At 58.8% G+C, this 25,836-nt stretch overlaps 1 protein-coding gene across 1 annotated transcript in view; it reads left to right on the top strand.

Moving 5' to 3' along the window:
- The window catches only part of NUDCD3 (NudC domain containing 3), a 32,998-nt gene extending 7,517 nt beyond the window's left edge, over positions 1–25,481 (top strand). Inside the window, exons 3-6 of the mRNA XM_082495719.1 lie at positions 11,932–12,064; positions 16,675–16,818; positions 23,859–24,047; positions 24,586–25,481. Of these exons, the coding sequence (XP_082351845.1) occupies positions 11,932–12,064; positions 16,675–16,818; positions 23,859–24,047; positions 24,586–24,696 (577 nt within the window). The 3' untranslated portion in view covers positions 24,697–25,481. The remainder of the gene's footprint in view (positions 1–11,931; positions 12,065–16,674; positions 16,819–23,858; positions 24,048–24,585) is intronic.
- The last annotated feature ends 355 nt before the right edge of the window (positions 25,482–25,836 follow it).

Below are 25,836 nucleotides of genomic sequence, written 5' to 3'. Positions count from 1 at the left end.
CTTTCTGAGTATGAACTGGGGGATGTGCTCTCCTCCCCCGTCCCGTGAGCCCCATCCCAGGATTACTCTGTGCGCAGGCAAGAGGTGGTGGCAGGAGGTTAGGAGCCACAGCTCTGGGAGCCTGTGCATGATAGTGAATGTCCTGCCTCTGGCCAGGCACGGTCAGGATGGGCCAGCTCTGGGCTGTATCTTAGAGACCATCTTGGACCTTAGGAGAATGGCCCACTGGAAAAAGCAGTGGGGCATTTGATTGTCAGGCAGGAGAGGTCTCCCAGAGACAGATCTTTAGGGGTAGACAGATGTTGAGGGATTCCCCCAGAAGATGATGGTTCCCCACAGGAGACTCTGGCCTGGCTCCTGCTTCCCCGCACGGAGTTGGGGGAGCTGCTGGTCCGTCCTCTCCCCTGCCTGCGTTGGGCTCAAGTCGGGCAGGCTGGCGTGGAGCTGTGGTACCCACACAGCCCAGTTCAGGTGTGCACAGTGTGCCCAGGGCTGGAAATGGGACCAGCAGGACATGGAGCACCAGTGAGTGCTGGCCAGGCCGAGGAGGACACGCAGTGCCTCTATCCCTGGGGAGGGTTTGCGGCTGCTGCTGGGGGACCTGGCGTGGTGACTCGCGCTGCTGAGCCAGAGGAGAATGAAACCCCGCGACCTCCATGGCTCAACTGTTCGCCTCCTTCAGCGTGGAGAGGGAAGAAGAGGCTGTAGGAAGGGACTGTGGTGAGAAAGGGGCTGTTCCCTGCTCCACCACTACCTGGGTTGGGCCTTGAAGGAGACCCTGCAGGTCTTTTGCCCTGCGTGAGCTGACGAAAAGATTCCTTCCACCCTGTGCTTGCAGCGTGGTTGTGCCAGGGAAGGGGGCGAACAGGCAGCAGCGTTGCCTTCGCCCCGTACTGGCCCTCGCTAGCCGGCAGAGCCCTGGCCACCCTGGCCGGGTGAGCTCTGCCGCAGGGCCGGCTGCCCGCTCACTGCTCCACCATCCCTGTAAGTGGGTGGCAGGGCTCAGCAGCGACCTACAAAAATCACTTGTGTACTTTCCGGCTCGCTGTCCCTAGCGAGAGGCAGAGCAAAATTGAACTGAAATGTGTTAATCTGGTGAGCGGACTCCTCTGACACTCCAGCTTTCTCCTCTCCCTTGAGCGGCCACTTCCATTCCCGGAGCCCCTGCGGCCTGGGGTTAACCCTTTGCAGGGCACGCTGGGGAGCATCCCCAAGATGACACAGCAGCGCTCTGGGAAATTTCCATGAGGCTCTTGTGTGAATCTAATTCGACTTAGCAACGGCTTGGCTTTGCCGGAAGCCCAGATGGATTTTCTTTTTTTTTTTTTTTTTTTTTTTTTTTCATTGTGAGGTGCTTGCAGGCTGGGCTTTCTGGCGTGGCTTCGTTCTCCTTGGGGTGCCGGGCAGGGGACTTTCACTGCTGGTCACCCTCAGCAGAGGAGCAGGGCTGTGGAGAGGAGATATCACTGCATATTGCTGACTTTGAGGCCAGTTTTGTTTGGCTCAGAGGTGGTGTTATCCCAAGCTTTCTTCTCTCAAGCCTTTTCCAGGAGAACAGGCAGGAGAAGGGAGTGAAGTCCGTGGATGCTCCTGTTCAGCCGACCCTGGGACCGTCCAGACCAGAAGCTGGTTAAACTGGTTTCCTTCCCTGATGTCCCTGTGGGCTTTCCTGGTGAGCTCACCGCAGAGTCCGTGCTGTTCTTCCAGCCTGACCCAGAAAGACGGAGCTGATCCTGATCCATATTTAAGGGAGAGTCTGTCCTGGTTCCGATTCCTTTCGCACGCATGAGCTGCGCAGAGGTGCCGCAAGGCACCCAGGGCTGCGCACGGGGAATTCCCCTGGTGCGGCCAAGGCCCGTCACGAGCAAGAGCCAGACAGACCTCCGGAGAACAGCCTGACCTGGTACAGCCGAGCTCCATCTGGCCCCGTATCCTGTCTCCAACAGCGGCAGACGCTTGGGGAAGAGGAGAAGAACAGAACGAGCGTGCGGTGATACTTCCTCTGTGTTTTCCCCCTGCCACTGGCAAATTGCGGCTCAGCGGCTTTCTGAGCCAGAGCGAGCGCTTGGTCTTTCCTGTCTCTCGGTGGATTATTTTGTTTCCCTTTGTCTCTGAATTTCAGCCCACGAGCGCCTTGGGGTCTCCACAGCAGCATCCTGCAGCAGATCGGGTGCTGTGCCACACCGCCGTGTGCGGATTTTGAACCCCTCCCTGCAGGTAGAGGCAGCGAGCACTTCCCATTTCCCTTCTCCACCATGTGTGGGGTTTGTCCGTCATGTTCTGTTCCCCCTTCATCCTGCTTTTTAGGCTGAAGAGTCCTCATGTCCTCAGTTGTTTCTCACTTGAGCATCCTTGCGCTCCTCCTGGTCCTGCGTGATTCTCCGTTGTTCCATGCCAGCGCTGGGGTGGCAAGGGCCGTCCCCGTGCTCTGAGCGTGTGTGACTTCATCAGGGTTCTCCATTTCCTACCCTGCTGCTTTTCTCCTGGACTGTCCCAATGAGGCCTATAAACCTTCTTTCAGCCACATGGTTCCCCGCCGAAGTCAAAGAGCATCACTCAAACCCTTTTCCTCCCCTCCCAGCGCTCCCCAACGCTGGTGACCAGCTTTCCAGGTGGGAGCTGCAGCCCGTGCTGGCTTGGGAACATGAGCTTCACGAAAGCCTCAGCACTCAAAAACCCCGTGTTGGCCAGACCTCCTTCCTCCCACGCGCCCAGGAGAGGAAAGGCAGCGCGTCCTCTTCTCATCGTGTAACACAAAGGCTGTTTCACTCTCGGGAGCTGCAGCGCTGGACCTGTGGTGCTGTCATGTTTGGTTTCTAGGAGGCGTGTGTCCAGGTTATACTGGGGGAAGCGGGGAAACTTCTAAGTTAAGTCCTTCCTGCCGAGCAGAGTCTTTCTTCTTGCAACAGAGAGAGGCCGTGGCTTCCCGCTGGGAGAATTATTTTAATACGTAAGCCTTCTCCCATAGCGGTGGAAACTCAACTGCTTGGGAAGCGTCTTTTCAAAGGGCTGAAATGCTTGAGCCGAGGATGAGATCCCCCCCAGCCCTCTGTCTGGTGCAGCTCTCGACTGTAACGAGCCTTTTGCAGCTGATGAGGAATCAGTCGGGGCCCAATTTTCCAGCGCTTTCACGGGGAATCGGACTCCTCCGCTTGGGTTGCTGAGATCAGCAGCGGAGTGCCAGTTCCCCTGTCATGCAGTGAATCGCTTAGGGCTTTGGTTGCCCTACCAAGGTACTGAGCTCCAAAATTAGGTCCCGGGACCAAAAATAACTAAATTAAAACCTATAAATTTTTCTCTTAACAAGCAGAAAATCCCAGGGCTGGAGGCCGAGGGACAACGTGTGCCTGATTCTTGTTTAAAAAAGCAATATCTGTTTGCTTGTTTTAATGTCGCGTTGTTCACCAAAGGAAGCGGCGTAACGTGGAAAACTACCGGGAGCGTGCGGGTCTGGCACGGCCCCGTTGTGCCGTCGGGTGTTGGGAGAGATTGGGCCAGATCGTGTTGGTGGTGCGGGGGTCTGAGAAGCCACCTTGTCCTGCGCTCCCACAGTTCAATCCCGTTGGATTTCTTTGGCCTCATCCCCTTTTTCCAGGGGAGCTATAATTGAATCCAGCCCGGTTTGGCTGTGCGTAGGTCTCTCGGAGGAGACCTCTGAAATCCAAGGTTGTATAAGCTCTGTGCAAACAATAAAGATCCCAGGGGACTTCTCCGAACAGAAGCGTGTCCTGCTGTCCTTGACCTAAATATCCCAGCAGTAGTGAAATTTAGCCCTCTGGTGCCGACGCTCCCAAGCTCTCCTGCGAGCTGGCGGTGGCATTTAAACTCGCCTAATGTCAGTAAGTTGGCTCCGCCAAACAGCTCCATAAATAACTCGGAAACCGAAAGGGAAGGCTGAAAGCTCCCCTGAAGAGTGGGAGCTTGGAAAAGAGCAGGCCTCTTACCTGGCAGGGAGAGGGGCAGAGCGGCTTGGTCCTGTGCGGTGGGACTGGTGGGACTCCAGCTGCTGAGGGTTGGGTGGATTTGTTGTTTGGCTGCTGGGTCGGGCAGTAAAGGCATTGTCTCGTGGGTGATACGTTGGGCACCTCGTACAGGGGAGCTTTGGCTGCCTTTCCCCACAGCATCATCCGGGCTTGATGATAACGATGCGATACAGGGGGAAAGTGTCTTGACGTGCTCTATTTTTGGTCGTTGGTCCCATCCTGGTAATGAGTCGAAGCTTTGAGGTTCCCTGAAGGTGAGGAGACCTTCCTTTAGAGCTGATGATGTGTACCGCGGGCTGCACAGCCTGGCCGAGACGTGCCTGAGTTTTGGGGGTGAGGGGGAAGGCATTGGCTTCCATTTTTCTGTATTTTTGAGAGCAGGAGTAGTATGGCGTTGAAGTCTTGGAGGTGTGTGCTCAGGAGCCCCGAGGCCAGGGCAGCAGGCCATTGAGGAACAGCTGAGGAACTTCTGTCCGCTTTTGGGGGTGAAGGAGACCTTCCAAACTTGGATTTGGCTGTTCTCCCCCAGCAACCCAAACACACCTGAGCTGGAAGAAACCCCGAGGGTTGGGAGAACCCCGGGACCGCCCCCCAGGCCACTGCTGCGCTCAGGGCTGGAACTCGTTGACAGCCGAAGAGCGGTGGAGTGGATCGGAGTGGATCCCGAGGCTTGTTGACTGCGGGTGTGAATTGAGCTGTAAGAGGGAAGGGTTTGGTATTCAGCTTGCTTAACGCTTGCCGGAGACCTAATTAACTGAAGTGTTCTGTACAAAGGGAGCCTTTATGAAACACTGGGTGCCTCCAGGACCTCAGCGAAGGTGCCGAGAGCCCGCAGTCGGCGTTCCTCCTGCCTCGGCACTTCACAGGCAAAACCAAGAGAGCCGAAGTGCAACGGTCCTGGTGTTTTGATGCCAAGAGATGTTAAATCTGGAGGTGGGGGGGAGGCCCCTTCGTGGCTTGCTTGTTGAGGGAGCACAAACCTGGTATTTTCCACGCATGCGATCCCTGCGGCCTTGGAAATGCAAGCTTTCCGAAGAGGTTAAACTTTTGCCTTCTCTACTTGTTGCTCAGCTGTTCCAACACCCGCGTTGGGACCCCAAGGAACAAGTTTGACCCTCTTCAAATTCATCTTAAAAGCTGTTTTGTTGTTTGTTTTGTTTTTTTTTTCTCTGGCTGTAGTCCAGCTCGAGCCGGGGCTTGACGGAAGCTGTACAGGGTGCACAGATCTTCCCGTGGCTCAAGGTGGCTTTGAGTTTTCATCTAGTCATGCTTGCAAGCAGGGGGCTGGGAGCCAGGAGCTCTGGAAATCTGTATTCCAAGTGGGCATGTTGGTGCTGTCGGGCGAAGGTGGCCTTTACGTAGCGATGCGGAGAGGGCCCTGCCATCTGCTCGCTGCCTGCCCGGCTCAGCTGACCATCACCCCACTTCTCCTGTGATGATTTCCATCCCAGTGGGCTGCGGGCAGCCCCGTTAGCACTGGGAAGGCTGGATGAAGGTGCAGTCCAGGGTGCTTCCCCAGGAGGGAGAGCGGATTTATGGTGATGTGAAGGTCTGGAGGCTGCCAGGGGTCTGATGGGAGCAGGAGCCTGGGTGGGTGACTCGACCGTTGCCAGGGCAGCAGGATGGTGACCACTGACACAGCGCTGGTTCCCAGCAGCCCTGTGTAACCTGCAGCAGCAGAGCTGAGCATATTGCAGCGGTTTTGGGGGGACAGACTGCAAACGCTCCTCTGGTCCTCCTCTACATCGTCCTCCCCGCTTGCTGGGAAGCTCAGCAAGATGCTTTGAGCCAAGCGATGCTGGCTGTGAACTACAGGAAGATCTGAACGCTGCCGTCTTGGTCAAGGCAGAGACGGCGGAGCCACAGCGTGCAGGAGGTAGAGCCCGTCTTCCACCTCACCTCGCATCCTGCTGGCGCTGGCACTAGAAGCTGCGGCAGAGGTGTCTGGCTCAGAGAAACCCACCCCAGGGCAGGGGTTTCCAACCAAGTCAGAGGGGAAAAGCCCTCGGCTACAGCCCCACAGCGGTGCTGGGTGTCTCGCAGCATGGCAACCTGCCCAAGGTGCTTGCTTGTCAGCAGCAGCTTCGCTTCCTGAATTTGCCGGTGCCTTCTTGAGTCATTGCAGTGCTGGGGACGCGGGATTAATTATGTTGATGGACGCCACTCGCTCTAGGCTGCTGTCACGGAGCAACAGCCTTGATCCAAACATCTGATCGTTGCAATAAATGCTGGCTGGATTGAGGGCGTGCAGTGCACCTCCCTGGAAAGCCCCGCTCGTTGCATGCTTATTTGGGTTAGGCACGCGGACACTTGGTGCCTGATTTTCTCTTTTCCTACTTGCTCAGAACTTCATTATTACTTAATGAGATCTTTCCATTCTTGGCAACCTCTCGAGCTTGAAGAAGGTTTCATGCATCGCACGGGGGCCTCTGACAGTGGTTAAAATACAGAGCTGGGGCGTTTTTTCTCTGCTGTTTGCTGGCAGGGTGATTTTGTACAACACCATTCCCCTCTGTTTTCTCCACTCTAAATGGAGAAAGGTCTCGCAGAAGGGAGAGACTTGCAGCTTGCTTTTGCGGTGGGGACGCGCTTGTGGGACCTGATAGGATGCATTGTTGATGGCAGAGCCCAGGTGGGGTAGGACTGTTATAAATACCTCCTTCAGGAGCAGCTCCGCAGAAGGGAGCGGGTCGAGGTCTCCATTTCTGCGTATACCGGGTTGGTTGTCTCGCGGCACCAGCCCAGCCTTCTCCCCACATCATCCTCCTCGGCCTCAGCCAGTCCCACTTGCCCAGCTTCAGCTATTGAGGTTGTTTCTCTTCTCCACCCGCCTCCACATCTGCATCACTTAACTGGCTTGACACGTTTTCCTTAAAGCTGCCTAAATAATTCACCTTGACTGAGAGCAAACAGCAGTGCTGGCCCCGGAGGAAGCTTTCTGTGAATGCCAAGTGAGTGGAGGGTATCTGCCGCACCGGCCCTCAGCGGCAAGCGACGGTGGTGCCGGCAGGGTGCAGACACCCACCCTGAGCTCAGCGGTCTGCTGGGTCGAAGAACCGGCGCCGGCTGAAGCAGGCCCACGGTCCCGGCGGCAGCGGACGCTGAGCCATCAGGCTGGCAAAAGCCAGGTATCCCGCACCTCCATCCCACCTGCTTCCCGAGAGGGCAGGGAGCCGGCATCGGAAAGCTGAGGTGCTCCAGGCTCAGAGGATCGGTTTCCTTAAGTAGTTCTGAAAATCCTTGGGATTTTTTTGTCTTCTTTTTATGGAGAAAAAAAAGTCCGTTGGGATTAAGCCCATATTAGCTCTTTCCCATGACACTCGCCCACCTCTGCTCCCCACTCAGCCTGCAGCGTCGGGCTGAAGGACGGCTGCTCCCGTGCTGCTCTGTCTGTTCCTCAACTTTTGCGTTCTTCCACCAAAAATCCTCAGTAAAGGAGAACTCGCTGAGCTGCCCTACCTCTCCTCGTATAAAACATTACATCAAATCCTTCAGCGTTTGGTTCCTGCTCTTGGTTTCTGTCCGGCGCTGCTTTTACTGAGCTGGTGCTGGAGCTGTTGTGCTCTGAGGACGCAAATGCGTTCAGCCGAGTGTCCGCAGAGGAGAGCTTTGCTCTGTCGCCATTTCCACATCGCTCGGCTCATCGTGCATCACCAACCCGTGGAACTGGAAATCCCAGAATAAGAAACGCCCAGAAATCTGTCTATGGGGCCCGGCGTGCGGCTCGACCCTCGGGCATCCAGCCTGCACGCCAGGGTCAGCTCTGCCTCGGCCAGCCTCGCTCGAGCAGCACCTCCTGGTGACACCGCCACCTCCCCTCGGGTCCCGGCTGCCTCTCGCTGCCGTTGGGGGGTCTGACCCTGCGTGAGGGGAACGGCTCTGGTACTGGTGACAGCGCAGCCGTGCGGCGCGGCTCCTAGGAATGGAAAACAGATCGGCTGCTTCTTGACGGTGCATTGTTAAAGGTTTCACCTCCCCCAAAATGACACATTGCAAGCAAAAATAGAACAAGACAGAACACACAGACCCACCCACACCATCCCCACCACCCGGCAGCCAAGTGCACGCGGTGCCAAACCCTTGGGTTTAAAAGCTGATACTTTTTCACCCTCCTTCTCCTCAGCCCTGCCACCACCTGCCCCGGCCCGACACGCGGTTCGGCATCCCGGTGAGCTGACCATCGCACCGCTGTGCTATCACCAGGCTGCTGGGAGGATCGCCGTTCAACCTGCACCGCGCTCCAGATCCGGCCTTGATCTTCACCTGGTGGGTCTGGGGACGGGGATGTCTCCTGGCCGTGATGTTCGTGCAGGAAATTCTCTCGCCAGCTGCACGGTGGTGCTGTTGAAGCGACACGAGGGATGGCTTTGGCGTGAGAGCCACCTCCGGTGTGGTGGCACAGCTCGGCCCAGCTCGCCGTGAGCTGGGGCTGTCTCCTGTGGATGGCGAGGGAAGTTGCCTCCCAACTAAGGAGCTGGGTCCAATTTCTTGAATGCCGCCGGCGTGAAGGGTAGCGTGTGCTAAGCACAGTTGGACCAGGCAAGTATCTGGCTGGAAAACCTCCAGGAAAGGAAGAGTTGCTCCAGGAGATGGTAGAGCTGTCAGCTGTTTGTCAGAGGTGCCTAACGAGGCTGGGGCCTGCGTTCGTCATCCGAAATCTTCGTTTGCTCAAGAGCAGGCATTTAAACTTGTAGGGGAATTTACCAAGGCAGTCGTGAGTTCCCCTTGTGATCCAATTTTGGGGTGCAAAGTCACCCCGTTAGTTTCACACCCGAGGATTTTGAACATCGGGAGCAGAGCTGGAGCAGAGATCAGCAGTGGTGACTTGCAGGAAGGGCTGGAGGGGTTTGGGTGGGCTGTTAAAGGAAAAGAAGAGAGGAGAAGCGATGGCACTGGTCCCCACACCCCGGCACGAGGGGAAACTTCTCCCCTGCTGAAGCCAACTGAGCACGTGGATGGTTTGGCTGGGGCATATGTTGCCTGGCCAGCAATGCGATGGTTTGGCTGGAGCGTATGTTGCCCCGGGAGGGCTGTGAGGATGAGGCAGAGGGGCTGAGCACATCCCAGCGAGCTGCGCAGGGAGGCAGAGGTGGCTGTGAAGTGTCTCTCCATCACCCGGTGTGCTGCTCTAATTACGGCACAGAGGGAGCGAGGACAGAGCCATCCCACGGGGGACGATCGGGACTGGGAGGAAGACTGTTTTCGCTTGATCAGATGCCACGCAAAGAGAAGCTCGACAGACCCATTGCAGAACAAGTTCTGCCTCAGTTTCCCTCTGGAAGTAACCCAATTAACACTGACGTCTCCCGGGGCTGCCGTGAAGCCACTTGTGCCCTCGCAGGACAATGAAATCACGCTCGGTGAGCTTTAGGGAGGGCTAAAACATCCAGGACGTGCTTGGCCAGGGTCTGCTTAGCCCCAGCACTTTCCTCCCGAGGAATAGGTACAACAAAGATGGACCCCGTGGCTTTGTGGCAGCAACACCTACTCTGGGATTGTATTTATCTGCTGTGGCCATGAGGGGTTTGCAACTGGTGTCTTACCCACGCTTGCCTTTGCGCTGGTGGGTTTTCTCCCATCTTTGATGCTCTGCATCTGTTCTAACAAGCCTTGGCCTGGGCTTGCCGCCTCCCCCTTTAGCCTTCAAGCTTTTCTCGAGGAAAGCCGGCAGGGGGAAACGACCTGGAAGTAAATAGCCATTTTTTGGTTCTTTTCTGGTTGTTTGCTCGCTCTCAGGGAGGTGACGACGCTTTGGGATGGCGACTGCCAGCCGACATGCCTTCCCTCTGGTGTCTCGCTGGCAAGGAGCGCGGTGAGCTCTGCCACGCAGCTCAGGTCTACGCTGATTAGAAGGTAACGCTCTCTTAGGAGGAAAAAAGCCAGCAGGTTTTAAAACCCCAGTCAGGTTTGTGCTCTGGTTCGCTGTGCAGCCGCGTACACGCATGCTCTGGCCCGAGGGCGTCAGGGCAGAGGGCAGGAGCCTCGCAGACCTGTGCTGTGCCCGGGCAGACCCCGCCGTGCAGGGACATGTCCTGCGAGTGCGCTTAACCAGGCAGTGGACGGATCCTCACCCGGGGGAGAAACGTCCCTCCTCTCTGCCTGGGGCTTGTGCAGGATGGTCTCCGGGACAGTCGTGCCCTGGTGCCACCGCTGGGCTAGCTGAGGACTTGGGGACACACAAGACGATGCACAGGGACACTCCACCTCGTTTCAACCTCTTTGCTTCCCGCGGGGTGAGAGCGGGGCCCCGCAGACCCCGGTCGCCCGCACCGTTCCCCCTCTCGCCCTCCAGCCTGTTCGACTCCTACAATCCGGGGGCGGTTGGGAAACCGACAGCTGGAGCCAACCCGCGCCAGCGCCGGTTCGGTGCTGCCATGCCAACCCCGTTTCCATGGCAATGGGCACCCAATGGGCAACCGCCAGGCAAGGCCAGGATGCCCAAAAAAAGTGATGGGGTGGCCCCCAAAAATTGCTGGCCCGAGGCTGGGAGCCTGCGGCCGCTGCCAGCCCCCAGTGCTGCCCGAGGAACCGCATCAAAACCCCCCCAGGGTGCGAGTGGTTGTAACAAGGCAGGTAAAACCCTGTGAAACCATCAAGAAAAAAAAAAAGGGGGGGGGGGGGGCACAGATGTACACACAGCCCCTTCGGCAACACCCTCCGACCGTCTTAGTGCCTAATTTAATTAAAATCGATGGATCTTACATAATTCTCAGGGCACCGCGCTGCTGGAAGCCACCCCCACCCGGCGCTGGCGAAAGCCCCTCACTGTGGGGGTGTCGGGAAGGCAGCGGGGCACGGGGAGATGCGGTCCCCAGGGCCAGCTGCCCCCCAGGGCCACTCGTCACCGGCCCCCCCCTTACGTAACTCGCTGCAGCCCCATGTTTATACAGCTCCAGATTGAGGACTAGGTGCGTATCAAAACATTTTAAAATAACTCTGCCTTTTGTTAGCACCGCAGCTATCTTTAGAAAAAGATTTTATTTTATTTGAAAGCCCTCTCCGGGAGGTTTCGATGGAATAGATCCTCCGCCTGCCAGCAGTTTAAAGGGACATGGGTGTGTTGGGAGATCTGCTTTCTTGGCTGGAAACGCTGTACTGATTATTGCTTATCGATCTGATAAATCCCATCCTACCCTCACAACCGCCTCCTCATCCTTCTCCTGAGATTTCCGCAGCTGGAAGTAGCTGTGTTTTGCTCAAAAAGTGTTGCTCATGATGCACTTGTCCAGTTGCCCCCTTCCAGCGCTGCGCCGGGCTGGCTCTTGAGGGGTCCTGCTCCACAGCTCCATCACTTCTGTGTCAGCCACTGCCCCGGTCATGACAGCTGGTGGTTTTCCCAAACATGCTAAAATCAGGAGGAGGACGACCAGCTGTGTTTTTTCATGGTGAACCCAGGTCGCGGTGATGGGCCACCACCTCTGCGGCCATGGCAGTGGCCCAGGAGAGAGCACGCACCCTCTGCTGAGTGACGGTGTCCCCTGCTCCAGCTGCGACAGACACGGTGGACGCAGCAAGGAGGTGGAGGGGAAGAGGAGCTCTGCGCTCGGGCGGAATTAGACGGGAAGGTGCCCCAAACCAGCCGGTGGCCTGCTCTGCACTTTTTGGGCAGCCAAATTATCGTGTGTCTCACCGATTGTCCCGTTAGCAGCCTGATTTCCGTTGCAGCACACTGAGGAAAGCGGTGTGTGAGTCACCCGCGACAGGCAGGGTGGCTGGGGTCCCTCTGTGTCCTGGGGCTGCCGACCTGAACCTTCTCCCTTCCTAGGCAGGACCAGCAGCGAGGGAAAGACCGGGCATCTAGCCTGAAGCGTTAGGGATGCTGGCAGCACGGCCGAGCAGATGCTCTGCCCTCCCTTTCTGCCTCTTGCACCCTGTTCTCAGGTTTCCTGCTCTGTCCGGACTCTGATCTCTCCGACGCTTAGCATGTCACCCCTTTCTTCTCCCCCAGGAGACAGGAGCAGTTCCAGACAAACCCCGACAGCTACAATGGGGCTGTGCGAGAGAATTACGCCTGGTCCCAAGACTTCAGCGACCTGGAGATTAAAGTGCCTGTGCCCAAGCACATCGTAAAAGGCAAACAGGTAAATGTTAATGGTGTGTCTTTCAGCATTTCCCTTTCCCTCGGGCTGCCCAGCTTTCCCAGGAAGCTCTTTGGAGCGTGAAGGCTCCTTGTCCTTCGTACTCCAGGAGCAGGATGCAGTCGTGCCTTTTTCTCCAGTGCTGGATGTGTGGTTGTTGAGGACCGATAGTCCCAGCCTGGCCGTGTTCCCGTTGTGACTGCAGTGTCCTGTTGCTCCGGCCCCAGCGGGTTTCCCTGGTGCCGCATGACACTTTCTGCGCTTTTTCTTTCTGCTTCCGCTGAATGCAAACTCGCACGTGGGTTTCTGAGCCTGGCTGGGCACGGACGCTCCTTCCCCGGTTGCTCCCTCTGACTTGGAGTGTCTCCTACATGCTGGAGCTGCTGGAACGGCTCCTCCGGCACTCGGGAACGGGAGCAGGCACAGCTCGTGTAAGACTTGACCTGCTCGGGGTGGAAGGGAGCTGCGCCGGGGCGCAGGCTGAGCGGCCAGACCCTCTCCCTGGCTGCCTCCTCGACTCAAGCACGAACTTTCCTTCTCTGCTCCGGGCCACAAGCGGTCACGTCGTTTTTCCTTTGCCACCCCTGTTCCCTCCCAGCAAGGGACTCGAGAGGAGCGTGCCTGTGGCTGGCATTAGTTGGACCCAGAAGTTTGAGCTCTCCTGTCTTTCCCAAGTGCTGCCCTCCCTGCGGCTTATTCTGTATTTTTCCATTTGGGAAGTCCGCGCTCCCCCACCTCCCGTTCTCCTCTGCTTCCAGGGCGGCTGAAATGAGCACGCTTGGGTTTGTTCACCGGCTCCAGCCTACACAGCTCCTAATCTTGCCAAAAGAGTGTAATTGGCAGCAGCAACCCGGACCGGAGGGGTGAGGGAGCAAATAGCTGCCACGGGGACAGCAGGGGGACCAGGAGATGCATCTCTCCCAGTGGGTCTCTAAAACAAACCCAGGCTGTTTCTTGGAAGGATTCAGGGACATCCAGACGGATGTTCTATCCCTCTGCATCATATTGCGATCGCGATGCCTCTCCCTGCCCAGGGAAGTGCCCTTTGTGCCAGGGGAGTTGTGTCCTTGCCAAAAAAAAATTAAAAAAAAAGCATCAGGCTTTGGCTGCCCCATTCTTTGCCGCCCAGGGGAGTGGGGGCCTTGCAGGTGCCTGGAGGAGCTGGGACAGGACTTTTCCTCGACTCGAGACCGTGCCATCGATGCAGAAGAGTTCCCGCCTGTCAGTGGCAGTGATTATCGGGGCAGCTCCTTCCCACGCTGTTTCCTGTGGCATGGCTCTGCCTGCCCTGGCCCCGGTTTCTGCCTCCGCTGCTCTCTCGGGGCAATCGATAATTCAGATGTCGGACTTTCCTTATCCTTGCAAAGCTTCTCCTGGTATTTGGTTCGTACATCCCTCTTGGGCCTCCTCTTAGCAGCCAAGTTTTCCCTTTGAAGTGATTCTTTAAATCTCTTCCAGCCTCGGGGGACTGGGAGCAGATAGGCTGGGTGATGGGCTAGAGCAGGGTGGTTCAGAGCCATTTTAAAGCTCGATGGACTTCGGATGCGCTGTTGCTGGGTTCCTGCGGAAGAGAAGCATTCCCCTACATTCACCACACAGCTTCATCTTTGTAAAAAAACATCAGATTTTTGCCTTCTGCCTGCCAAAGCGAGATTAAAAATCTCCCCCGTTTGGTCCCCAGGCTCAGAGCGCGCCCAGCTCTAATGCTGCTCAAAATCTTCCTTATGACACTTTTTTGGATTCAAGCTGTTGCTATGGTACATTTTCGCTCGGGCGAGCTTAAGGTTTCCTTGTATGGAGCTCCAAAAAAGTGTCCGTGGAGCAGGAATGGGCGATGGGGTAGGTGGGAGCATCTTCCTCTGCGGTCTCCACCTCTCTGATCTACTTACAGGCGCAACAGGGGCCCGTGGATCCGAGCGCTTCCTGAGCACTTTAATAGAGATAATGACAACAAGCCTCTCTTTTTGCCTGGCTCGGAGGAGATGAGCTAGATTCCTTCATAGGTTTGTGTTTGCTTGTTTGATTTGCGTGGGCGGGCGTGGGCGTTTTAGTGTGCACAGAAATTACTGTGGTGGAAAGTCGCGGCAGAGAGCCGAGATCTGGGTTTCCTTGCGAGCACCGGAAAGGTCAGGCTGTTTTTTGGAGGCGGGGGGTGGTCAGAGGTGCTCGTGGGGAGCGCGTGGTGGGGGACAAGCAGCCTCAGGAGTCCCCGGGGTGCCCCTGCTCATGGCTGCGCTGCGGGGACAGCATGTTTCACACAGGATCACCCCCGCCTCCCCCCCCAGCCGCTGCCTGGGGTCAAGTGCAGCCTGTCCGTGCCCGGTTCTGGCAAACCCCGGTTTTGCTGGCCGTGCGTGTCCTGACCGCAGTGCAGCGGGACAGTGCGGGTGGAGAGGGATGGAGGGAGGAAGGGTAGCCCCTCGGAGAGTCCGGCCACCCTCCCCCGGTGGAGCGGGGTTGCCGAGCAGAGGTGGTTTTTCCACCAAGGCATCCGAGAAGGAGCCGCTGCCCGCGTGTGCCAAACCCTGCATTCAACCGGCACCACCACGTGCACGCATGAGTCCTCGCAGACATTTCTCTCTACACAAGGGGAGTCAGGGCTCTCTGGTGGTGCGGGCTTTGCTCCTGTCCCCTGTCACCGTTCCCCCTGGGCTGACGTGCCAAGAGGGGCCTTTTTGCTGGCTGCAGGTAGAAGCGGGTGTTGCGATCGCTTCTCACGCTGGCTGGATGTGCAGCAAAGGGGCTGCGTTAAGGCTGCCCAGTTTGGATATTTTCTTCCATTTGGGTTTCTCCACTCCCTCTCTTAATGCCCTGCTGGTCCCAGAGCCACCCTGAGGACATCCCTCAGCCACCTTGGAATAAAACCCCTCTCACAGTTGATTATGGATTCCACAGCTGCGATGCTGTGTCCGTGCCTTCCGTATCTCCAGCCTCCCTGGCCCTCTACACCCCAAAGAAGCCCCCCCTGAAGGTGACTTGGTGGGGTCACCTTGCTTTGTTCCCCTTGGCCCTTTCTGTGCCACGCTGAGAGCCTGGCAGCTCTGTCCTTGCACCCGGGGACCAGGGCAGTCGGTGGTGGCAAAGAGCAGAGCTTCATCCCTGTGGTGAGGCCTCAGCCCTGGGCTGGAGGAAGCTGCTCCTCTCCAGAGATGTTTCCCATCCAGGAGGAGCTGCTTTCGCAGAGGCTGTCCGCAGCCACGTGCCGGGTGAAAGCCAAGCGTCCTCTCCTGTCTGGCAGAGATGGAGCTCGCGTCCATTCCCCAATCCCCTTGAGATCCCCATGGTCCTTCTGCTAGCTGTCAGCATCAGAGCTCAGTCCTGGTGTCACCCTGTGTGGTGTGTGGTGGGCCGCTGCTCCTGTCGAAGCCCTGGCAGCTCCCCATCACACACAGCGGGTCTGGGGGCTTTATCTGGGTGGCATCGATGAGATGCAGCCGTGGTGCCCTCCCCGGCTGGAGCAGCTTTGCCCGTCTCTTGCCTGCGTGGAGCTAGTGAGCCGCTGGAAATCTCCTAGGTAATGGATAATGTAATAACATTTCAAATGAGATCTGCAGAGCGGGAGGAAGATCTGGGGGAACTCTGGGAGAGAATGCAGGCAAATCTCACCGCAGTCTCCTCCTCTCGGGCCAGAGACGGGGCAGCGCCGGGGCCCACAAAGCTGCCCCTTCCCAGCCAGGTCCTCCCTTAGTTCCCTGGCCCGGCTCAGGCTCTCTGCTGGCGGCAGCTTGGGGCCGAAGGGGAAAGGAGAGAGCATATGGTCTCTCCGGAGACCAAGGGTACTGCGTGCAGCGCAGCGAAGTCGCAGTCTGCCTCTGTCTCCCCGGGGGAGAGCCATGTCACCTCCGCGGCAGGTCGAAGCAGGGTTCCCCATATGGCTGCTGCGGGCGGGAGCTGGCCCCGTTCCTGGGGGACGGAGCTGCCTCGTCCCCTCGCCCCCGCAGCGGGGAGAAGGGGAGCTGTGCTGCAGCATCCCTCCTTCACGCGGCCCCTCTTCGTACGCCCGACGGGAGGCCTGGGCTGAGCCCAGCGCTGGCTCTGATGGCAGAAACGGAGCCAAGGAGCGTGCTTTCGGTGCGGTGCAGCAGAAGGGGGGGACGAGCCACTGCAGCCCTTCCCAGTGTAGAAATCCCCGAATCGCTCCCGCTCAGGAGGGAAGCGCTCAGCCCCCAGGAAGACGCACACCCATGCCCAACTCATCGCGGTGACGGCCGGGCACCCGCTGTGCTCCTGACAGCTCGGTCGCAGCAAGTAGGTGTCCAACCTTTGAGCACTGTACGGAGGAGGCCTGTAGCATCGCTGGTTGTCTCTGTGGGGAAACTGAGGCACAGGGCAGACGCAGCAGCAGAACCAGCTGCCTCAAATTCTTCTAGGGCTCCGTCTGCTGGGCCCTGCTGCTTTGTCTTCCCCAGGGAGGTTTCCTTTCTCCTCCGAGCCGTTGCTATTTACTCTGAAACGACAGCAGGATTCCCACCCTCCTCCTGCTACGTGCAGGTCTGAAAGCTCTTCTCTTTCTCTCATCCCCAGTGAGTGCACTTGACCCCGCACCCCAACTAGCACAGCAGGAGGGCAAGCAGGAACCTCCCTGGTTATTTTCCGTGTCTCTGTGTTTCTAGGTGTCCGTGGATATCAGCAACAGCACAATTCGCGTAGCGGTGCTGGAGGGGAGCAGCCAGCGCGTCCTCATGGAAGGGAAACTCACCCACAAGATCAACACGGAGAGTTCCCTCTGGAGCCTGGAGCCGGGGAAGTGCGTTTTGGTAAGAGCGGTCCACACCGGCCATGTCTCCGCACCTTGGCTTGCAGCTCCGTTGGGCTTGACCTGGAAAACCGGAGCAGCTGGAAGTTTGAGCCAGATCGGGACGTGTCTGGCTTTCCCCATCCAACGTCCAGCTCACTCTGCCCTTGCCTGTGTGCCGTGCCCTGCCTGCGGCTCCGGTGCTGCCCGCCCTGGCTGAGTGGCAGCGGGGTGCTGGCAGAGCAACGCATCCGTCGGGTTGGGCGAGGAGAGTCCCCAAGCTCCAGCCTGTGGTGGGGGAAGCACGTCTGTTATCTAGAGGTGGTCACTGTCCCCCGATCCTGGCACGCAGGGTCTGCCAGTGGAAAGACGCCGTGGTGCTGCACTGCGGTGCCGGTGCTGCACACCCATCCTTGCTGGCTTTGCCCTCGAACTCTCCTGGCACCGATCCTACCCCGGCATGCCGACAGATGCCTGTTCCCTGCCATTCGTTTCTGTCCTGCCTGGGGTTTCTTACTTATCCTGTGTGAAGCAGTCGCTGTGGCTACTTCTCTGTTTGCCTTCAGCAGGCACCATGGCTTACTGTGTGCCTGCCCCCCCCCCCCCCCAGCACCACAAATCTTCCCTGTCGAGGTGGTTTGGGAGCTGTTGCCTCCCAGCAGCGTGTTACTGGTGGGTTCCCAGCCTCGTGACTCGTTTCTTGGGGTGCTCCAGATGTTCAGGCTGAGGGTGTGAGTTCTGCTCTCCCGGGGCTGTGTCCACAGCTGAAGGTGTCCTGGGGGTTGCGTTGCTGCCCCTCAGCCTGGGATCTCCGGTGTCAAACAGTTGCCAAACTCCCGTGTGAGTTTTGGGGTCAGGATTGTGCTGGGAGTGGGGTTTTGCCACCTGCGGCCATCTTTGCCCTCTCCCTTTCCACCCAGAGGCTTTCCCAGAAGTTTCGTGATCAGTCAAGGCTGCCGTGAGCCCCGGGAGGGGATGCCAGCTGCCTGGGTCTGGCAGCGGTTCCTGACCCTGTCCCCGCAAGGGAGGGAGCGGGCTTCCATCCTTCCGCCCCGTGTCACGAGGGTGGCAGCAGAGGGGCACCCAAAGCCAAGCCCCCGCAGCGGGAAATGGAGTGGGAACGAGCTGCCAGAGGCAGAAGGGCTGAAGGTGGTGCGTGGGGAGGCTGCGCGAGCACCGCCCGGCCGCTGCGGGTGCGTACGGCTGTACCCCGGGATGACAGACTGGTACCAAAAGGCTGAGGTCCCTGCAAGAGAGAGGAGCTTCTCCGACTCCGTTAGGTTGTTGAAAGGATGTGAAAAAGGAGGTGGCGACCTCATTAACCTGCATTTTTTAAATGTTCTTGAGCTTCTCGAAAATTAGCTGATCTGGGAAGAGAAACAATCCTGGGAAGAAATAAACCCATTCAAGAGGAGGTGGTCCAACGAGTGCTGCTCCACAGGCGCGGATGGGAGTCCCTGGTGGGTGTTCCCAGGATCAGCAAGGGAGGCAATGTTTGTTAAATACCCAGCGCCGGAGGAGGATGGGAATGGCGCGCGGGTGGAGCGAGACTCGGGGCCTTCTGGAGTGTCCGCGGGCAGCGCGGGGAGCGGTCCCATTACCTCCAACCCTAAAGCTGGGTCTTGCCTCGAATTAGCAGGAGCGCAGGGTTGTGAGGCTCTCCAGCTGGCTGCCGACATATTGATGGTGGGATGAAATTTCGCTTGAAGAATTGTAAGGTAACTGGAGCAGAGTGAGTAATTCTCGCCCAAGAGCATCTCCTTTTTCCGTGCGCAGAGTAGCCAAAAGTGGTTTGCGACTCCTCCCCGTTCATTCATCAGGAGACACCCAGCCGTGTGTTAATGGATTGCTTCGTTCAGCGCCGGGGAGGGGACCGGACAGGAGCCGGTTGGGTTGAGTTGGAGGGCTGACGGGGCGTATGAGCCCTTTCTGTACACAAGTTTCTCCATCCACGTGTTACGCAGCTCCGAGTGAGCTCCGAGTGCGGCAGTCAGGAGTGTCTTCGTACAGTGAGATGCCACAAGGTGCCGCCTGGCACCTCTCCCCGGGATCCAGTGTGGGGATGCAGCCGAAACCGGACTCACCCGCTGCCAGTGGTGGAGGCGTGGAGGAGATCCCGGCCGCCTTGGTTACTGCTTGGGGCACGTCGGCGGCTCTGTCCAGAGGAAAACCTGTGCGTGCTCGTGTTTTCGTGGTCTGTGAGTTGAGGCAGCCCCTGCGGGCAGAGCTTGATCTGTGCGCCAAGGAAGTGAAATCTCTCCCGCTTGGTCTTGTCCATCTGGGAAAGTCCCGGTTCTGTGCGGAGAGGCCCTTGAGTCCCATGCGCTGTTGCAGGACACGTCAAGGATCGTCGAGATCCCTGCGCGCTCTGGGCTGCTGTTGCAGCCGCCTTTCACATCCTCTTCTTCCCCTGTGCCCTGCTCAGCTGCCTTCTGGGACGGCCGTTCACGGGCTCTCATTAACTGGCGTCTCCCCCCAGCTCTTATCGTAAGAAGGTTAATTTGCCTTATAACCCCTCCCGGCTCTGCTTTCCCCATCCTCTCTGGTGTTCTTATCAATTTATCCTCTTCATCACACAGCTGCTTGCTCTCCAGCAGCCCCAGCGCTCCGAGACCACTCTGCATTTCCCCTCCGGCTCCGTGAGGTTCTCCCTGCCGGAGCCTGGGCTGAGCACCAGCGTGTTTCCCATCTTGTCCTTTGGCACACTCGTGGTTTGCACGACAGCCCGGCCACAGCAGAAACCCAGCGGGCATCATTTGGAAGCGGAGCGCTCTGCCGATGCCCACGATACGTGGTGAGGGCTCTGTCCGCACCTCTTCCCACTCGGGATCGTGTCCTGGGCTCGTGCCCCTTCCTGCGGCACCACGCCGAAACCCCCGGCCTGGGTGTAATCCCTGTGCGCTCCCTTCGCTGTCGCACCCGCTCGCTTGTCAAAAGTGAGATTAAAATAACTTCGCACAAGCTGTTTTTAGAAATCTCCGCTGGGTGTTGTGCACAACACGTTTTGGGATTATTTTTGTTGTTGAGGATATTTTTCCCCCTATTCCCTCTCTTTTTTCTCCTCCTCTCCAGCATTTGTTATCCACGCTTGGGCTTTTGTCACCAGGTCCTGCCTTGAACGGCTATTACAGTCTTCAGCTTGTCACCTCGTGAGCCGCGAGGCCAAGTTAATAACAATCTGCGGTGCTCTCCCTCCGCCCTGCCCTCCGCACACTGCTGGAAACATCGCCTGCTCCCTCCTCCGTACCCCCGAAATGTCTCCCGCTGATTTTTGGGGCGACGGCTGCTGGTGTTCCAGAAGGAAAGCAGGTGGTGAGAGGTTGTTTTTCCAAGACCTACTTATATCCCTTGGCAGCATCTCTCCAGCTCTGACAAGGTATTTTGGACCGGGGAAGAAACCTGCTGCTCTGACAAAGCCCAGCACTGGCAACGAAGGGTTGTGACCTTCCCGGCAGGGCGTGGAGATGTGACATGACACCGTGTCCACGCCGATGACGCCTCTCACACTCTTCACACGCCGCGGGAAGATCCCTCCTGGCCACAGATGTGCCTGCTGAATGTCCTGTCCCTCCCACATGCCCATCTCCGCCTGCAGCGGTCCTCCTTGCGATCCATCCTCACCCGGCCCCTGTGCTTTGCCCAGCGTCCCGGCGTGGGAACAGACCCTTCCCCTTGTGGCTGACAGCTCGTAATCACAGAATCCCAGAATGGTCAGGGTTGGAAGGGACCTTCGGAGATCACCCAGTCCAACCTCCCTGCCAAGACAGGGTCTCCCACAGCAGGTTGCACAGGATCGCCTCCGGGCAGGTTTGGAATCTCTCCAGAGAAGGAGACTCCACCGCCTCTCTGGGCAGCCTCTTCCAGTGCTCTGGCACCACTGAAGGAAAGAAGTTTTTTTCCTCATGTTGAGACGGAATTCCCCGTGATCCAGTTTGTGCCTGTTGCCCATTGTCGTGTCGCTGGGCACCACTGCAAAGAGTCTGGCCCCATCCCCTTGACACCTGCCCTTTAGATATTCATAAACACTGGTGAGATCCCCTCTGTCTTCTCTTCTCCAGGCTAAGCATCCCCAGGGTTCTCAGTCTTTCCTCACAAGAGAGATGCTCCAGTCCCTTGAACGTCTTCGTAGCCCTCTGCTGGCCTCTCTCCAGTACTTCCTTGTCTTTCTTCAACTGGGGAGCCCCGAACTGGACACAATACTCCAGATGTGGCCTCCCCAGGGCAGAGTAGAGGGGGAGGATGACCTCCCTCGACCTGCTGGCCATGCTCTTTGGAATGCACCCCAGGAGACCGTTGCCCTTCTTGGCCACAAAGGCATGTCACCGGCTTTGGGAACATGGGCGCTGTAGCACGAGGACGCTGCCGGCTTTGGATACAGCAGCAGAGGTGTCCCCCCTGCAAACCTCCCTCTCTTCAGGCCACCGTTGCAGAGGCTGTTCCTGCCTCCCCTGAGCCCCAAAAGACTCAGCTGGGCTTTTACCCCTTTCGGCCATCGGTGAAGGATCTCCCTACAGCCCAGGAGGCCTTTTGGGAACCATCAGCCTAAAAAGCAGAGCCGGAGTCTGACTGGGAGCCCATCCTTCCTCTGGCCAACGGCCACCAGCATTTCTAGAACCCTGGAGGGGTCGGGCTGGGAAACTCGTAGTGGCAGCGTCAAGTGCGGGCAAAGCTTTTGCCTTGTCTCGAAGCGAGTAGCGTAATCAAGTCGAGATTTGTCCTTGCGAAAAAAAAACAAAAAAACCTGCTTCCTCATGGAGCCCCCCCAGGGTTTCTGGAGCGCTTCCCGAGGGAGTGTGCAGCCTTGCGTGGGGCCGTCGGTTGAGCGCCGGAGCCTTCCTCCATGGATGAGTGATGGCGAGTGCTCGCAGGGCATCACCCTGCCTGGGCTCAGCCCAGAGATCTGCCACGGTCTCTCGGCTCTCCCTTACCTCGACCTTCTTGCACCCGAGCGCTCGGTGAGGCTCCAGCCCACCTCTCCATCACCGCAAGCTCTCGTAGCCCAGGTGCCCAGCTGAGCGCCGGGCTGAATCAACGGAGACCATCAGCAGAAGCGTGTCCAATAATCAACCTGAGCCCGTGCTCCCCATCCTGGAGGTCGGACCTGTCTGCGCCGAGTGCTCCAGCACCGCATCGAACCACGAAACCCCAAATTCAAGGTGACAGAGAGCGCTTCGCCCTGGTCCACGGGCATTTCGGAGGCTCGCGTTGGGAAGTGGGGCCTCCCACCTCGGAGCGAGTCCCACTTTTGCATCTGGAATAGAAGGGGGATGAGCTAATTCCCCCGTGCGCACAAAGCGGGCTGCAGAGGTTAATTAATTATTGTTTGCAAAGCACTCAGCGCTGTAGCGATGCGCACCGCAGAAAAGCTGGCGAGGAAATGAATAATTCTGTCTTCCCAGCAGGGTGGGAAACGGTATGTGGTAAATAAAGCGAGGGCCACGCGTGGGGCGGGGAGGAGGAGAGCATCCCCGGGCTGGCGCTCACCGCGGCAGCTCCCCCGTCCTTCGCCGAGGGTGGTCTGCAGACGAGGGGGATTCGGGTCTCATGGGTGTTTCCCACCTGGTCCGTGGCTCCATGGGGGTTCCCTGGGGGCTGCTGGTGGTGGGGGACGGCGGTGGGGTGCCAGGGGAGGAAGGGGATTTGGTAGGGATGGGAGAAGGGATGGCTTTCCCTTCCCCTGGTGCTCTGGATGGAGGTGAGGTGATGCCTGATAAGCCATGAAGTCCTCCGGCGTCTCTTCGTCCCTCTGCTGCCAGCCTGGCTCTGGTGGGGACATTCCAAGCGGAGCCTTACCTTACACGCTCGGCAGCACGGCTCGCACCAAAGCCATCACCAAGGAAGCTCACACCTCGCCGGCGGCACCGCGGGGACATTCCTCTTTGTTTTAAACCCGGAGGAGCAGCAGCCAGCGAGCCTGGAGGGTGCTCCAGCACATCGCAGGCAGGGGCTGGCCGGGCCAGCTGACCCACGGCTCCTCTTGGCCGCCGAAGGGACAATGTTCCCGGGAGAGCTTGCCGTTCCCCCGTCTGCCCACCCAGGGTTGGGAAACCCACCAGCAAACCCTCAACGGTTCTTCCTCCCTTGGAAAGTGGAACTGTGCAATTAAGAGGAGAACGAGCGCGCCCGTCTAGCTGGAAAAACTAACGCCTTCCCCTAGTTGGAATATTTTACCGGCTCTGCTCTCCCAGAAGGATTAAGCCCCAGCCACCCCCTCCCGTATTAATTGGTTCCTTTTCTTTGCACCGCAGAGAGACACCCAGCTCCGTAATTTTAATGGCTGCCCGCGTTTTCCCCTCCAGAGCTGTTGAGCTTCCAGGGAGGTTTGAGTAAATTGTATTGTCTGCCTTTATTGATGATTTTGCAGAGAGGCCGACGAACGCCATAAATCTTCCTTGCTGCTGGGATTATTGCTAAAATAATACAGGAGGAAGAAGCCCACCCTTCCTGGCTCGGGGTTCCCGGTGTGGGATGCCCCACAGTCACGCCAGCACCCGGCACAGCCCCTCCGGACATCCAGCTCCATGCGAGGCGCTGCTGGTGCGTCGGGGATGGCCGGCGGGTTTTGGCAGCGAGGATGTAAGCTGGAGACGAGGGGATGTCCCCTCTCCTCGGACTGTCCCTCCGTGGCCGGCCGATGAACCACGATGCCACGGGAGGCAGGTGCCGGTGGCAAGCAGGGATGGCATGGAGCGGTGGGTGACAGTTTTGCCTCCTTTGTCACCCACGCGAGCCCCGGGGGGAGCCAAGGCGAGGGCTCCTTCTGGGTTAGGCAGACGCGAAATCGCAGCCTTGCCACGCTCCGGGAGCCCTAGCGCCACGCTCTGCTGGGCAGGGCTGCTTCATCTGACGGGTCCCCAAGCCAAGAACCAGCTCCTGGGTAGCCACAGACGAGCCGACCCGGCTCTCTGGGTCCCGTGTTGCTGCTGCGGCATCGGGGTGCCATTACAGCCAAGCTCACGGCATCGCTGCCACGGAGGCGTGGGGCAGGCGGGGGTAACACATCCCAGGGGCAGGATGGGGGCTCCTCTCCCCGCTCTCCTCTGACCTTCTCCCCGTCCCCAGATCAACCTGAACAAAGGGGATGAGTACTGGTGGAACGCCATCCTGGAGGGCGAGGAGCAGATCGACATCGACAAGATCAACAAGGAGCGCTCCATGGCCACGGTGGACGAGGAGGAGCACGCCATGCTGGACCGCCTCACCTTCGACTACCACCAGAAGCTGCAGGGCAAGCCCCAGAGCCATGAGCTGGTAGGTGTCGGCCACCCCCCCCCCCCCCCCCCCCGTGCCCTCCAGCTCCTCCATGGGTCCTATCTCCAGTAAAAGGGTGTGGTGTGGGGCAGCTCCACGGCTCTGCTCCGAGCTCCTCCTCACGCAGCATCCCTCCCTCCCCCCCAACTCCATTTTGAGGTTCTGCTAATCCCCGTCTTTTGCCCGCACGCTCCCATCTTCCCCTTCCCGGCACCGTGGCAAATCCCTGTGAGCCCAGACCCCTCCCAGCACATCACTGCACATCCCTCCGGAGCCAGCCCTGCCGTCTCTCCCCGCTCTGGGATAAATCCACGCAGGTCTGGGATCAGCCCAACCAAGGAGCCGCCTTTTGCTGCCCGTCGCTCCCTCCTGGCCCCGTGTGCCATCTCCCCTTTCCGTAGGCGGAGGAGAGGAGGGTGGGTGATGCACGGAGGTGGTTGCATGCCCTTGGTGCTGCCGTCACCCAGCGAGGGCGAAGGTGTGGGGTGTCCGTGTCCCTCCCCCCCCGGCTTGACGGGAACCTGTGGCCTCTTTGCAGAAGGTGCACGAGATGCTGAAGAAGGGCTGGGACACCGAGGGCTCCCCTTTCCGCGGCCAAAAGTTCGACCCCTCCATGTTCAACATCTCCCCTGGCGCTGTGCAGTTTTGACGGCGGCGAAAAGCCACCGAGAAACGAAGCGGGGAGAGGAGAAACCCACCCGGGGACCCTCGCACCCAACGCCGGCGCCCGTAACCCGCTCGCCGATGATACACGGTTGCCGACATCCTTCCACTGCCTTCACCACCCAGCACCGGCACCGGGCTCGGCGGTTTGATGTACGTGCGGGGAAAACCTGGCGAATGCAGATTTACGTCCCATCACCAAGGCAACCCGAGCGGCTGGGACCCTTCTCCTCTCCTCGCCTCGCGCTGGCGACGGCTCTATTGTTTTTCAAGAATAGACGGAGCTCGTTGGGTGACATAATTATTATTTCTGGGGGCTGAGGATGCTTCTTTGCGGGTTTCTGGGGGTGCGGATCCCACCCCGCCCTGGCGCTGGGGCAGCTTTGCCCTTCGCGGGTGGCAGGGAGCAGCGGGGTTGTCACCCACGACACCGGGGGGGGCCAAGCTACGCGCGGGAGTCCCTGGCAGGGGGCTACAGGCCCAGCCCTGGTGGCCACCAGCCCTCCCAGTAGCCCCAGAAACGTCTGGGCTTGCCTGGCACAGCACTTTGGGGGCTAGAAGGGGGGGACAGGGGGGGCCGTGGGACGCCCCCCGCCCTCCCGGGCGCAGCCCGCTCTTGCAGCTTCGCAGTGGCCCCCACCCCGGGGGAACTGGGGGTCCCCGGCCATCACCTTGCTGCCTGCCCCCCCCCCCCCCGCCCCCTCACTCCCCCTCCCACCCCCTCACTCCCCCTCCCCTTTTATCTTGGTTTGCAATAAACATGTTTCTGGAGCGCGGGGTCTGCGAGTGATTCGGTGCCACCACCCAAGGGGGGGACATGTGTGCTCCACGCCCCCCCCCCCAACAACACCCCGCTTAAAGGTTGGGGACGGGGACATCTGCGGGTAGCCCTGGTGGGTGCCAGGGACGGGGTCCCACCCACGTGGTGGTGGGGACTGGATTTTGGGGGCTTTTGGGGGGGTGGATATAGGATCCCTTTTGGGGGGGGGGGGTGGCCTGAATTTTGGGATCCTTTTGGGGATGGATATGGGCTCCCTGGAGTGGGGTTGGATTTGGTGGGGTGGGTGCCGGCTGCCCGGCGGCTTTGGGGGTGCCGACCTCAGGGGTCTCACCCTACTGCTCCCCA

This window comes from Vanellus vanellus (genome assembly GCF_965231255.1).
Source record: "Vanellus vanellus genome assembly, chromosome: 26".
Lineage (NCBI taxonomy): Eukaryota > Metazoa > Chordata > Aves > Charadriiformes > Charadriidae > Vanellus > Vanellus vanellus.
The sequence above is the reverse complement of the archived record's forward strand: the minus strand, read 5'-3'. Positions and strand labels throughout refer to the sequence as shown.